Raw genomic sequence first — 13032 nt, 5'->3', positions numbered from 1 at the left:
CGTTGTGCAACACAAAAACCCTCCGGCTAGACCAGTGTGCTGCGTATTTAACAGCATTGCTTATTACAATACAATAAATTTAGCGAAGTTTCGAGGCAGATAAATTTCCTCGAGGATTTTTTGTAATCGAGTTACTCGAGTTACTCGATTAATCGTTTCAGCCCTAATTGATATCATCTCTCCTATGTGTCACAGGAAGCCCTGGAGTCATGTCAGACACGCGTGTCAAAGCTGGAGCTCCAGCAGCAGCACCAGCAGCAAACGGTGCAGCTGGAGAGCCCAGACGCTCGGGTCCTACTGGGGAAGAGCATTAACATCATGCTGGCCATCATCACCGTCATCCTGGTGTGCGTCTCCACCGCGGCCAAGTTTGCCGCTCCGCTGTTGAAGAGCCGCTATCATATGGTAGCCACGCTGCTGGGCGTGTGCTTTTTGACCGTGTTCTGGAAGAACTGGGACCGTTTACAGTTTGCCATAGACAAGCTCCTGATGCCTGATTAACAATGATGAGATCTTTCGGAAAATATCTTAGTCTGTTAGTTTTGATAGAAGCGTCAAAGAAGATTGGTTGTACAATCTTCAGAAGAGGCGACCATTTTTAGAGGTTCGTATTTTTAAAAACAGACTCAAATCAAATTTAGGATGTTTTTTAATTTTGTTTTCAAAAGGAATTTGAATGTGTTTACCTCTCTGTTAAACTTAAACAATTTTTATGTTACAGTAAATTGTCTCTACTTTATCAATGAAGTTGTCTTAAAATATAATTGGTTAAGGACAGATTTAAAAAAAAAAAAAAAGGTGAGGTTTGTTTATTTAGGGAAAAAAAAAACATTATTTTGTCCCATTTTATTAAATTCATATTATGACCTAAATCAGTCAGGAAAAGGGTGTTTCTAAGCATTTTTTTTGTTCATCAGGCACCTTAAGAATATCCTTCTTTTGATTTTTTTGTTTGTTTTGTTCTTTTTTTTGTTTTAAACATCTGGTACAATTAACATAAAGACACTGAGCTCAGACTCCAAAAACAAGATGCTAACCAAATTAGCAAACAAGCCTCACAAGCAAACTGAAGAGCTTTGGTTTTCAGACACTTTAAAAATAAATCTTGTTTTCTTTAAACTAGTGAACTAATGCTATTCAACCATTAAGCCCAACTTAGCTTCACATTAATATTTCATGGTTTTGTTAATCACCCTAATTAAGACTAGCATAAAAAAAACACTCCCTATAATATGCAAACTAGATCAGCTTCTTCATTTGGAAGGACTTTATTCCAGTAATTTTAAATTAAACCTTCTTTCTGCAGCCAACTGGTACCAACAAAGTTGAGCATTTTATTTTAAAAACAGATTCTAATTTGAGCTTCATAAACGAGTTAAAATCTAATCTAAAATCTACAACCCTGTTTTTTTTATATTGTACTTTTAGTTTTACACAGAGCTAGGCTAAAGCTTCAAACTATTTCCAGATTGTGAGCTAAACAATCAGACTACTGTCAACTAAAACGTTGAAATATTTTATTCTATGAGGAAGAGATGATGTTTCTCCAACAGAATAGTTGGAAACTTTTCATAAATACTTGTTTCCTTGTTTGTAGTTAGTGCGGTCTAGCAGGTAATTAGCTTAGCTTGGCCTCAATTGCTGCGTTTAACTCGTTATTTGACACTCTGAGATGAGATGCTGTCAAACTTTTACCTGGCACCATAATTAAAATACACTTACTTGATTTCTAGCTTTTGTAGGCTAGTGCTAATAGCTGCCTATTTAGGTTTTATCTACAAATGACTAAACCTGCCACACCTGAAACCCTCAAATGTTCTCTGGAAAATGCAAAGCAGAAAGCAGAAAAGAGCCTCTTCATGTTAAAGTTTGAGGTTTGCAGAGTCAGCCGCGTGTGGACGGAGGTGTTATAAAAGCATCGACATATTTTCACTTTGAGCTTATCTAACAAACACACTGTTCAGAAATGTTAGAATATTCAACGTAAGGGAGAAACTTCAGGCTGTCCTGCCATATATTTTAATTCTGTCACCCTCTGCGTTCTCGTTTAATATGACTTCTTTCTCATTTAACTGTTGCTTTTTAATGTGCAATATATTTGATTTCTAGGAGCACTATTTATAGAATTATTCTTAAAAGAGTGAGTGTTTTACAGTTGGGATTTACAGGAGGGACTTGCTGAAGAAAAGTGCAAAGAAGTGTCATTAATGTTGATATGAGAGATCCATAAACATCTACAGTGAACTACTGCTAGAGTCTGATAAAACTAGCTGTCTTGTCTCTTAAAGGCCAAAAAAAAAAAAGAAAGAAAATCAATAATGCTGCTTTGGTGGCATGGTAACAGCAACACAACAGTACTCTAGTGCAGCCAGACATACACATGCACAAAAAAAAATCATCTCTTCTCATGTTTTTTTTTTTTTTTTGGTTTTATAAAAGTCTTAAGAGCTTATCCAGGTTCTTTAGTCCCTTTTTTAATAATGTGATGTAGAAGCGGTGGATTATACTGTGAGATAAGGCTTTGTTTCTTAAAAAAAAAAAAGATGGTTCTTATGAAAACCTGCCTTACGTTTCAGAGAACATTTCTGTTTTTTGTGATTAACTACAAGCCAATATTTTTGGAATCACTAAAGTAATGTATGTTTATCTCATTAACATTACAGTATGAGGATGGCACACATGTACAAGGACCACTGATGATGTTTGTTGCACCTTTTTTCGTTTTTACTAATTACTTCTGTTTTTCTTCTCGTTTTGTTTTCGACACATTTGAAGAAGTTTTCCATGCAGAACTGTGATCTCGTTTACATTCTTTGTTTATCTCTGGTGCACTGTGATCAATTAGTTTTATGTTTATGCATTCTGTGCCTTTGTCTGATCATTCCTGTTAAATTAAACAAACCTTTTTAATCAACATTTTAAAACTGCTCAGCAACTTTTGTATTTGCAGTATTGCATTATGGGGGATTTTATGTCATTATTTTTGTGTGGAGTTTGAAAAATCCCATCAGAAAATCAGCCTTTAGGAGTCTTTTTTTTTTACTGTTACCAAGAATGAAGTGGAAAAAAAACTGTAGAGTCACTTTCAGGGGAAAAAAACTATTTATATAATCTTTTCTGCATCGATTAACCTAAAGATTTCAGCTTTTTAAGCTGTTATTTCCCTAGAGGATGATTGCAGAGGGAGAATGATATTACCTCAATTACACTGAAGTTGTTTTTGCATGCTCTACAAACACTCCATAGAGCAAACACTGGTATAGTCAGGTATAGACCCAAACTAATTAGATGGGACAGACTAATTAGATAGTTGGGGTTGGCTGGGTAGATTACAGAGGGTTGGGGAACATAAAAGGGGATAATTTGGGCGCTATATCTACACAGAAATGTTTTTATATAAGTATACAAAATTGACTTAGTGCATATTGAATATGTGAGGGGGCTGTTAAAGAAAGTGTCTCAGTGGAAGGAGTAGGTGGGAATGTTGGAGAGTTTTAAGGCGTTAGTGAAACGGACACACGGAAGGTCCAGGTAGAAATTCTTAATTTGCATAACATGGAAAAGTTCTGCTCAACGTTCCACAAAATCATTACGCCAAAGGTTTTGTTCCTGCCATCTTACAAGAGTATTCAGAAAACAATGTTACCCCAAAAGTAAAGCTGAAAACAATTTTTTAAAACTTATTTTTCCTTAAGTTCAGCTTAAATTAATGTGTTAAATTGCATTTTAACCCTATAATGCCAAATGTATCGTATTTGATACATACGGTTTCTGAAATGTTTTGCGTCTGGCACCTTTTGCATAATTTAATGGTAAAAACTTTGCTCAAAATCCTATTGTACACAATCAGATATACCTGATAACAGCCAGTAGAAGACTACACAAAAAATAATGTTGACTTATCGCATAGTAATAAATTATTAATATCAAAAAAAAATTTCTGTTTTTTCTTTTTACATATTTTTGTTAAAAGGGCAAATAAGGAATTCAAACCAAAAAAAAGTAATTTTCTGTTTTGTTTTATTCTTGGGTCGGGCTTTAAAGGGTTAAAGACTGATGAAATAAAAATTGTAAAGAAGTCTTATTGGCAGCTGCTAAAGCATGTAAACATGAAGACTACTGGTTGATATTGTGCATATAATCATTTAATATTGAAAATTTATTTCAGCTCAGGAGGATGCACTTTTTTCAGAAAAGAATAGTTACTTTAAAAAACAAATACCGTATTAGGGTATTATATTTTTGGTGTCTTATCAGCTTTTTTCTTGTCATTACACTGTCTCACAAAATATACCTCTGTATTTAACCCATCGCCTTGGGGAGCAGTGGGCTGCCATTGTGCGGCGCCCAGGGAGCAGTGTGGGGTTAAGGGTCTTGCTCAGGGACCCCAAAGTGACCTGAGTTAAGTTGGCCCCCCCACCTTCTTCAAATCAGAAAAAATTTGTCTCAAACGTTTGTGCTGGTTTGTGCAGAAAATTTTTCGTTTGTGCCGCTATCGTTTTAAAGATATAAAGAAATATTTCTAGAGGTCATCAAAGGTCAACCAGCCCCCCCGCCTTCTTCAAATCAGACGAAATGGGTGTCAATTAACTCAGCTCCGTTTGTGCAGCAAAAAATTTCATTTGTGCTGCTCTGGCTTTGAAGATATTAATAAAAATATAAAGGTCAAAAGGTCAACCAGCCCCCCCACCTTCTTTAAATTAGAGGTCATCAAAGGTCAACAAGCCCCCTCTAGAAACATCTCTTTATATCTTTAATATGGTAGCGGCACAAATGAAAATTTTTGCTGCACAAACGTTTGACACAAATTTTTTTAATCTAATTTGAAGAAGGTGGGGGGGCTGGTTGACCTTTTGACCTTTACATTTTCATTAATATCTTCAAAGCCAAAGCAGCACAAACGAAATTTTTTAGCTGCACAAACGGAGCTGAGTTAATTGACACCCATTTCTTCTGATTTGAAGAAGGGGTGCTGGTTGACCTTTGATGACCTCTAGAAATATTTCTTTATATCTTTAAAACGATAGCGGCACAAACGAAAAATTTTTCTGCACAAACGTTTTACACTAATTTTGTCTAATTTGAAGAAGGTGGGGGGGGGGCAACTTCATTCAGGTCCCAGAGTGTCAGTACAGGGCAGTGGGGCTTGAACTCAGAACCTGTGGATTCCAAGCGCAATGCCCTACCCACTATGCCTCACTCCCCCGCCGGTATATCAGATCTGCTTTCCTTTTATATATAAGAGGAAGAAGTTATGCAAAGAGAAAGTGAATTCTGAGTCTTTCTTATTCTGGTTGAAGTAACTGAATAAGAAAACTTAAATAAAGTTCCTTTGTTTTTCATTTTGGGCTCCAACTGTGTTTGGAGTTCACTAATATGACCAGCAGGGGTCATAAGCGTTTCACTGTTAATTTGATCAGGCTCAAGCACAAAAAAAAACACAGCTGCAGAATACTGACTCCATTGTAATAAAGTGGTTCAAGCATTTCTTTTTTCTATGAGATATTGGTTTCTGTTTGGTTGAGTTGGTGCTTTATAAAAACAAAACAGTAAAAACCAAATAGAAATCCTGCAGCAGGAACCCCATCATTCTGTCACAGAGACGAATATTTGCATCTTCATTACATGTTGGCTACATTTTTCTTTGCAGCTCATTAATATTACATCTCAAAATTTGTTTATGGTTACGATGACAGCTTTGATCCAGAAAGCCGTCTGTAGCATGATCAATCTGTGAGGCGGCATGTTGATTTCGCTTCCCAGAAGGCAGATGATTAGGGATGCATTCAGTTCCAATTAAATCACTTTTAAAAAAAGACAGAGTTCAGCATCATCAAACAACTAGTGTGGTCAGTGATGTCGCTTTTATCGCTCAGATAAATGGGAAATGCACACTTCAGCGGTTTGTTTAATCTCTGTGGTGAAGACTTTGAAAAACCAAAGAGGAACACTAAGCAATTCTGAACTGTCCTATGCTGCTGACCAGTGTAGAAATAAAGCTATTCTGTTCTAATAAAAAAGGTAACATACTAAAGGACATATCACACTACATCTTTTTTATTGGCTCCAACAATTGACAAAGAGATAAGACCATAGACCCCTTTAGTTTGCTCCAAATCTTCTTTTTAGTTGCTAAATAAGCTACATGTTGACTGTTCTCTGCACAGCACAGATGCAGAGCGGATTTTCGTGAATGAGTCATAAGCTGGGAACCTGTAACCTCAATGCAAAGTTCAACTACTGAAGCCAGTAAAGCAACCGCTTTGGAATGAAAACCAAACACTCTCGCCTCAGCTGTCAAATGTATTTTCTATTATGAAAAAGAGAATTTTCACCAGACAAAGTCTGCCTGCCAAATGTTAAGCAGAGGTTGAAACTGTTTATCCTTATTTGTCAGAGACATCAAGTGTTGCAAAGAGCAGGCTGTCAAGTAAAAATTAGAAAATATCCAAAAAGGAAAAAGAAATGGACATTTATTGATCAAACATTGCTTTTTAGAAGTAAGCTGTAAGTTAGAAGACAACTGATAGCTGGAGAAATCTACTGTATTTGTCAACAAGTGTAACACAGACTACTTTACAAGAGGTTAAACACCGATATGCATTTAAACTACATAAAGATTAGCAAGAGAAATGAATAGGTAGCTACAACTTATCTAGAGAAATTATAATTCCTCTAATGACACTATACCAACTATAATAAGGATGACTCATTAGTGTGGAGAACACTTAGCAGCACTAAGGTGCTGGACAGTGAAGCAGTGGACGCTAATGGACTAGTTATCCTCCCGCAGCAGTGTGTTGCAGTGAGCTTTTTGCTGATATTTTCGATATTCTGATATATTTTTGATTTATGCCCAATATTGAAGCATGGTCTGCGCTGTTTTATTCCACACAACAACGCAAGAGGGACAATCACCAACTAGCTATGGGTCTGGATACGGGAAGTGGAAAAACTCAAGGAGCAAGTTTGTGTGACAAAGGACGGACATGAGGGCGAAAAAGAGTGGGGATCCAGGTGGAAAAAGGGTCCCAGCGTTGTGGCGCACCTCATTCTTCTAGCTTGCCCATCTCCACGAGTCGTTTTCCACAATGGCCGTCTATACAAACAAAGAGTAAAAGGGCTGATTATTCTCCCGCAGCAGTGTGTCGCAGTGAGCTTGTCGCAGATATTTTGGATTTATGCCCAATATTGAAGTGTGGTCTATGCTACGTTATTCCACGCCACAACGCAAGAGGGACATTCACCAACTAGTTGTGGGTCTATATACGGCCGAGGCGGTGAGGAAGTGGGGCCAAGATTGTGGAGGGTCAATGAGGGTGAAAAAAAGCGGGGATCCATCATTCAGGTGGAAAAAGGGTCCCAGCGTTTTTGCGCACCTCACTTTTCTAGCTGGCCCAGCTGAGTCGTTTTCCACAATGGCGGTCATACAACATTAGCCTCGTGAGACCATCCTGATCTCGCAAGCTTTCAAGGTTTCACTNAAAATTTTCGTTTGTGCCGCTATCGTTTTAAAGATATAAAGAAATATTTCTAGAGGTCATCAAAGGTCAACCAGCCCCCCCACCTTCTTCAAATCAGACGAAATGGGTGTCAATTAACTCAGCTCCGTTTGTGCAGCAAAAAATTTCATTTGTGCTGCTCTGGCTTTGAAGATATTAATAAAAATATAAAGGTCAAAAGGTCAACCAGCCCCCCCACCTTCTTTAAATTAGAGGTCATCAAAGGTCAACAAGCCCCCTCTAGAAACATCTCTTTATATCTTTAATATGGTAGCGGCACAAATGAAAATTTTTGCTGCACAAACGTTTGACACAAATTTTTTTAATCTAATTTGAAGAAGGTGGGGGGGCTGGTTGACCTTTTGACCTTTACATTTTCATTAATATCTTCAAAGCCAAAGCAGCACAAACGAAATTTTTTAGCTGCACAAACGGAGCTGAGTTAATTGACACCCATTTCTTCTGATTTGAAGAAGGGGTGCTGGTTGACCTTTGATGACCTCTAGAAATATTTCTTTATATCTTTAAAACGATAGCGGCACAAACGAAAAATTTTTCTGCACAAACGTTTTACACTAATTTTGTCTAATTTGAAGAAGGTGGGGGGGGGGCAACTTCATTCAGGTCCCAGAGTGTCAGTACAGGGCAGTGGGGCTTGAACTCAGAACCTGTGGATTCCAAGCGCAATGCCCTACCCACTATGCCTCACTCCCCCGCCGGTATATCAGATCTGCTTTCCTTTTATATATAAGAGGAAGAAGTTATGCAAAGAGAAAGTGAATTCTGAGTCTTTCTTATTCTGGTTGAAGTAACTGAATAAGAAAACTTAAATAAAGTTCCTTTGTTTTTCATTTTGGGCTCCAACTGTGTTTGGAGTTCACTAATATGACCAGCAGGGGTCATAAGCGTTTCACTGTTAATTTGATCAGGCTCAAGCACAAAAAAAAACACAGCTGCAGAATACTGACTCCATTGTAATAAAGTGGTTCAAGCATTTCTTTTTTCTATGAGATATTGGTTTCTGTTTGGTTGAGTTGGTGCTTTATAAAAACAAAACAGTAAAAACCAAATAGAAATCCTGCAGCAGGAACCCCATCATTCTGTCACAGAGACGAATATTTGCATCTTCATTACATGTTGGCTACATTTTTCTTTGCAGCTCATTAATATTACATCTCAAAATTTGTTTATGGTTACGATGACAGCTTTGATCCAGAAAGCCGTCTGTAGCATGATCAATCTGTGAGGCGGCATGTTGATTTCGCTTCCCAGAAGGCAGATGATTAGGGATGCATTCAGTTCCAATTAAATCACTTTTAAAAAAAGACAGAGTTCAGCATCATCAAACAACTAGTGTGGTCAGTGATGTCGCTTTTATCGCTCAGATAAATGGGAAATGCACACTTCAGCGGTTTGTTTAATCTCTGTGGTGAAGACTTTGAAAAACCAAAGAGGAACACTAAGCAATTCTGAACTGTCCTATGCTGCTGACCAGTGTAGAAATAAAGCTATTCTGTTCTAATAAAAAAGGTAACATACTAAAGGACATATCACACTACATCTTTTTTATTGGCTCCAACAATTGACAAAGAGATAAGACCATAGACCCCTTTAGTTTGCTCCAAATCTTCTTTTTAGTTGCTAAATAAGCTACATGTTGACTGTTCTCTGCACAGCACAGATGCAGAGCGGATTTTCGTGAATGAGTCATAAGCTGGGAACCTGTAACCTCAATGCAAAGTTCAACTACTGAAGCCAGTAAAGCAACCGCTTTGGAATGAAAACCAAACACTCTCGCCTCAGCTGTCAAATGTATTTTCTATTATGAAAAAGAGAATTTTCACCAGACAAAGTCTGCCTGCCAAATGTTAAGCAGAGGTTGAAACTGTTTATCCTTATTTGTCAGAGACATCAAGTGTTGCAAAGAGCAGGCTGTCAAGTAAAAATTAGAAAATATCCAAAAAGGAAAAAGAAATGGACATTTATTGATCAAACATTGCTTTTTAGAAGTAAGCTGTAAGTTAGAAGACAACTGATAGCTGGAGAAATCTACTGTATTTGTCAACAAGTGTAACACAGACTACTTTACAAGAGGTTAAACTACATAAAGATCAGATAGAGAAATGAATAGGTAGCTACAACTTATCTAGAGAAATTATAATTCCTCTAATGACAGTATACCAACTATAATAAGGATGACTGATTAGTGTGGAGAACACTTAGCAGCACTAAGGTGCTGGACAGTGAAGCAGTGGACGCTAATGGGCTAGTTATTCTCCCGCAGCAGTGTGTCGCGGAGAGCTTTTCGCAGATATTTTTGATTTATGCCCAATATTGAAGCGTGGTCTGCGCTGTTTCATTCCACACCACAACGCCAGTGGTGCCAACTCCTCAGTAAGGAAAGTAGCTATTGGCTGTGCTAAAAGTCGCTAGAAGTCGCTAAATGACGTCATCGCCTAATCTGCATAATCTGCCACTGGCAGTGATGTGCATGTTATCGATGCTGTGGGAGCAATAAAGTCGTTACAGAAAGGCAAAAAGACTAAAAAATATAAAGAGCTACTTTTTTCTGTCTATTAATGTTTATTTATTTATTTTTTATAAAAATCTTTTATTTATATATTTTAATTAGGAAATCCTGCAGCATGCACGCTTCATTTGCAGTCTGGACGCTGAGGGTAAACATCCTGCGGCTCTGACTGCAGCGCTGAGAGGGACTCGGGGTTGGGATGGGGGAGGCGCCCCTAGGCAGCAGCTGCCACTGGAGGACAAGAGTATGAACGATACATTTCACGTCTCCAAAAGCCGCCAGTGACACCGTAAAAAGTCGCCAGATTTGTCGCTAGTCGCTTTTTTGAAAAATAGTCGCTGGAGGGGTCTGAAAAGTCGCTAAATATAGCGACAAAGTCGCTGAGTTGGCAACACTGCACAACTAGCTGTGGTGATGTGGAAGTGGAAAAACGCAAGTGGCAAGTTTGTGAGATAACGGAGGGACATGAGGGCGAAACAGAGCGGGGATCCAGGTGGAAAAAGGGTCCCAGCGTTCTCACGCACCTCGTTCTTCTAGCTGGTCCATCTCCACGAGTCGTTTTCCACAATGGCGGCCATACAAACAAAACAAGCCGGTAAGGTACCAAACAGGAAATATGATTCGTGTTGAGCTGATGTAGATTTGACCAATCAGAGGCCTTCTGTCTGCAGTCGCCTACAATTTTGGAGAGGTACACAAGAGTGTCTACAGAGGGGGCGGGGCATATCTGCGTTAACTGCGACACACACGCAGACGACCTGGTTTTTCAGTATTAAGGGCAGGTTATCGTCCCGTAGCAGTGTGTCACAGTGAGCTTGTCGCAGATATATTTGATTTATGCCCAATATTGAAGTGTGGTCTGCGCTTTGTTATTCCACGCCACAACTCAAGAGGGACAATCACTAACTAGCTGTGAGTCTAGATATGGCCGAGGCGGTGAGGAAGTGGGGGCAGGTTTGTGAGACAACGGAGGAACATGAGGGCGAAACAGCGGGGATCCAGGTGGAAAAAGGGTCCCAGTGTTCTGGCGCACCTCACTCTTCTAGCTGGTCCATCTCCACGAGTCGTTTTCCACAATGGCGGTCATACAAACAAAACAAGACGGTAAGGGACTAAACAGGAGACGCATGTAGAGCGGATTTAGATTTGACCAATCAGAGGCCTCCTGTCTGGGGCACTGTCTGCGGTCACCTACAATTTTGGAGAGGTGCACAAGAGTGTCGGGGGGGCATATCTGCATTAACTGTCTGCAACACACACGCAGACACCTGGTCTCTGAGTATAAATCAGTCCTAATACGTACCTTGGTGTTTGCCTGAACGCTAAACTGAACTGTAGCCACAACAGAAACAGCATTAACAGGAAAAATCAGGGCAGATCAGACTAAAACTGCTGAGAAGCCTGAAGACTGTCTTTAAGGGTGTAGTAGTCGCAGCCTGAGGCCTTTTTTTATTGTGTGGCGGTGTAAACCCTCTTTTTAAGTATTGCATGTTGGAACAGCAGCTTATCTACAGTGGAGATGAAGCAACTAGATAAGCCAATCAGGAAGAACAGCTCTGTCTTAGAATTCCCCTTCAGTCCAAAGCAGTTGGTGAGATACAGGAGATCTCTGCCAAAAATAAAACAAGTCCTCAAAAATGTGTCTCTGTTAAAACACTGGAGAGTTAATATGTGATATGCTGCTGCATCCTAGAGCCACAATGGAGTCTTATCATATGTCCTTCCTCCTACCTGCTGTCACTGTGGCTCCCTACCAAACAACAAGATGTCCACATTCATGCTTTCTGTTACACAGGTTTCCACATTTTTGTAAATAGTTTCGTTTTTTGTACAAGTATTAAAAAATGCAAATTTTGTACAATTATTTTTAATAATCTTAACCAGGGGAGGAAATAAAAAGGTGGCCGTGGCGCTGAGGTCACCCCTGCTGGTGATTTGTTGCACAGAATTTGTACATAATTCATGCTCTTTTCAGAAGTAGTTTTTTGTGTTATAGGAGGGGGGAGGGAAGGTTATTTGCATCTGCAAGTCAGGAGTCCCCTATGTAATTAGAGGTAAATAACTAAACACATTTATTGCATGTATTGATGTTCTTTTTAATGATTTGCAGAACTATAATTGATTTAATGTATACTTTGGTTTTTCTGTAAATTAAGGGAAGAAACATCTAAGTCACCGCTTTTTGCAACTAGAGCATTTTCAAAATACACAGTGAGAACAATGGCACTACAATGAATGGCTAAAACCGAAGCTGATGTGATACATAAACAATAGAAGTGTGTATGCGCAGCAAAAGAGGAAACAAGCATGTCACAGGGATCAGCACATTGAACAAGAAACAGATAAGATTATCCTTCTGGAACTCAAAGAGGAAAGAAGATTGCATAACCTTAATATAGACAGCATGGATGTGTAAATATGTGGGGATATTAATTAGCAAGGTCTGTTCAAGCAAGTATGACAAATAGAATTGTGTGAGTTGTATTGGGCTTAAGCACAGGTAAACAGAGGTAAACAGAGGTAAACACAATCATTTCAGAAGAACCTTTTATCTAAAGAGGAACCTGTAGCAGCAGAATAATCCTGCGAGGAGTGACTGTACACATCTGCAGGAAAAAGTCAGCTACAATGAACAGATGAGTCTGACTAAATTTTCTGCTGCTGAAAACAATAAACTGGTTCATCTGGGGGGAAGTTGACTTTGGAATATTAACAAAAACCATGTAAACATTGCAGACGATGTAGGAAATAACTACGTTGGACACAAGGAAACACGCAGATAAACTGAACTACAAAGAAAGAGAATCCACTAATAAAACAAAGGAACTGAAACTACTGACAAAAAACAATCTCAAAGTCACAAAGATCCTAAAAATAATGCTTTTATACATCAATAAAAGTGCCATAAAATCAAATTAAAAATTCAGTTTTATGAAGTGAAGAGACTTTGAAATATTTATTTGCTTTCCAGTCTTTGTCAGCATTCTTACAGCTGAGGCT

General features: G+C 38.7%; 1 protein-coding gene across 1 annotated transcript in view; it reads left to right on the top strand.

The window, feature by feature from the left end:
- Nucleotides 1-780, top strand: part of LOC107085999 (transmembrane and coiled-coil domains protein 3-like) — a 33156-nt gene extending 32376 nt beyond the window's left edge. Inside the window, exon 4 of the mRNA XM_015376714.1 lies at nt 196-780. Coding sequence (XP_015232200.1) covers nt 196-501 — 306 coding nt within the window. The 3' untranslated portion in view covers nt 502-780. The remainder of the gene's footprint in view (nt 1-195) is intronic.
- The last annotated feature ends 12252 nt before the right edge of the window (nt 781-13032 follow it).

The sequence above is a fragment of the Cyprinodon variegatus genome, unplaced genomic scaffold (genome assembly GCF_000732505.1).
Source record: "Cyprinodon variegatus isolate N-32 unplaced genomic scaffold, C_variegatus-1.0 Scaffold140, whole genome shotgun sequence".
NCBI lineage: Eukaryota > Metazoa > Chordata > Actinopteri > Cyprinodontiformes > Cyprinodontidae > Cyprinodon > Cyprinodon variegatus.
The sequence above is the reverse complement of the archived record's forward strand: the minus strand, read 5'-3'. Positions and strand labels throughout refer to the sequence as shown.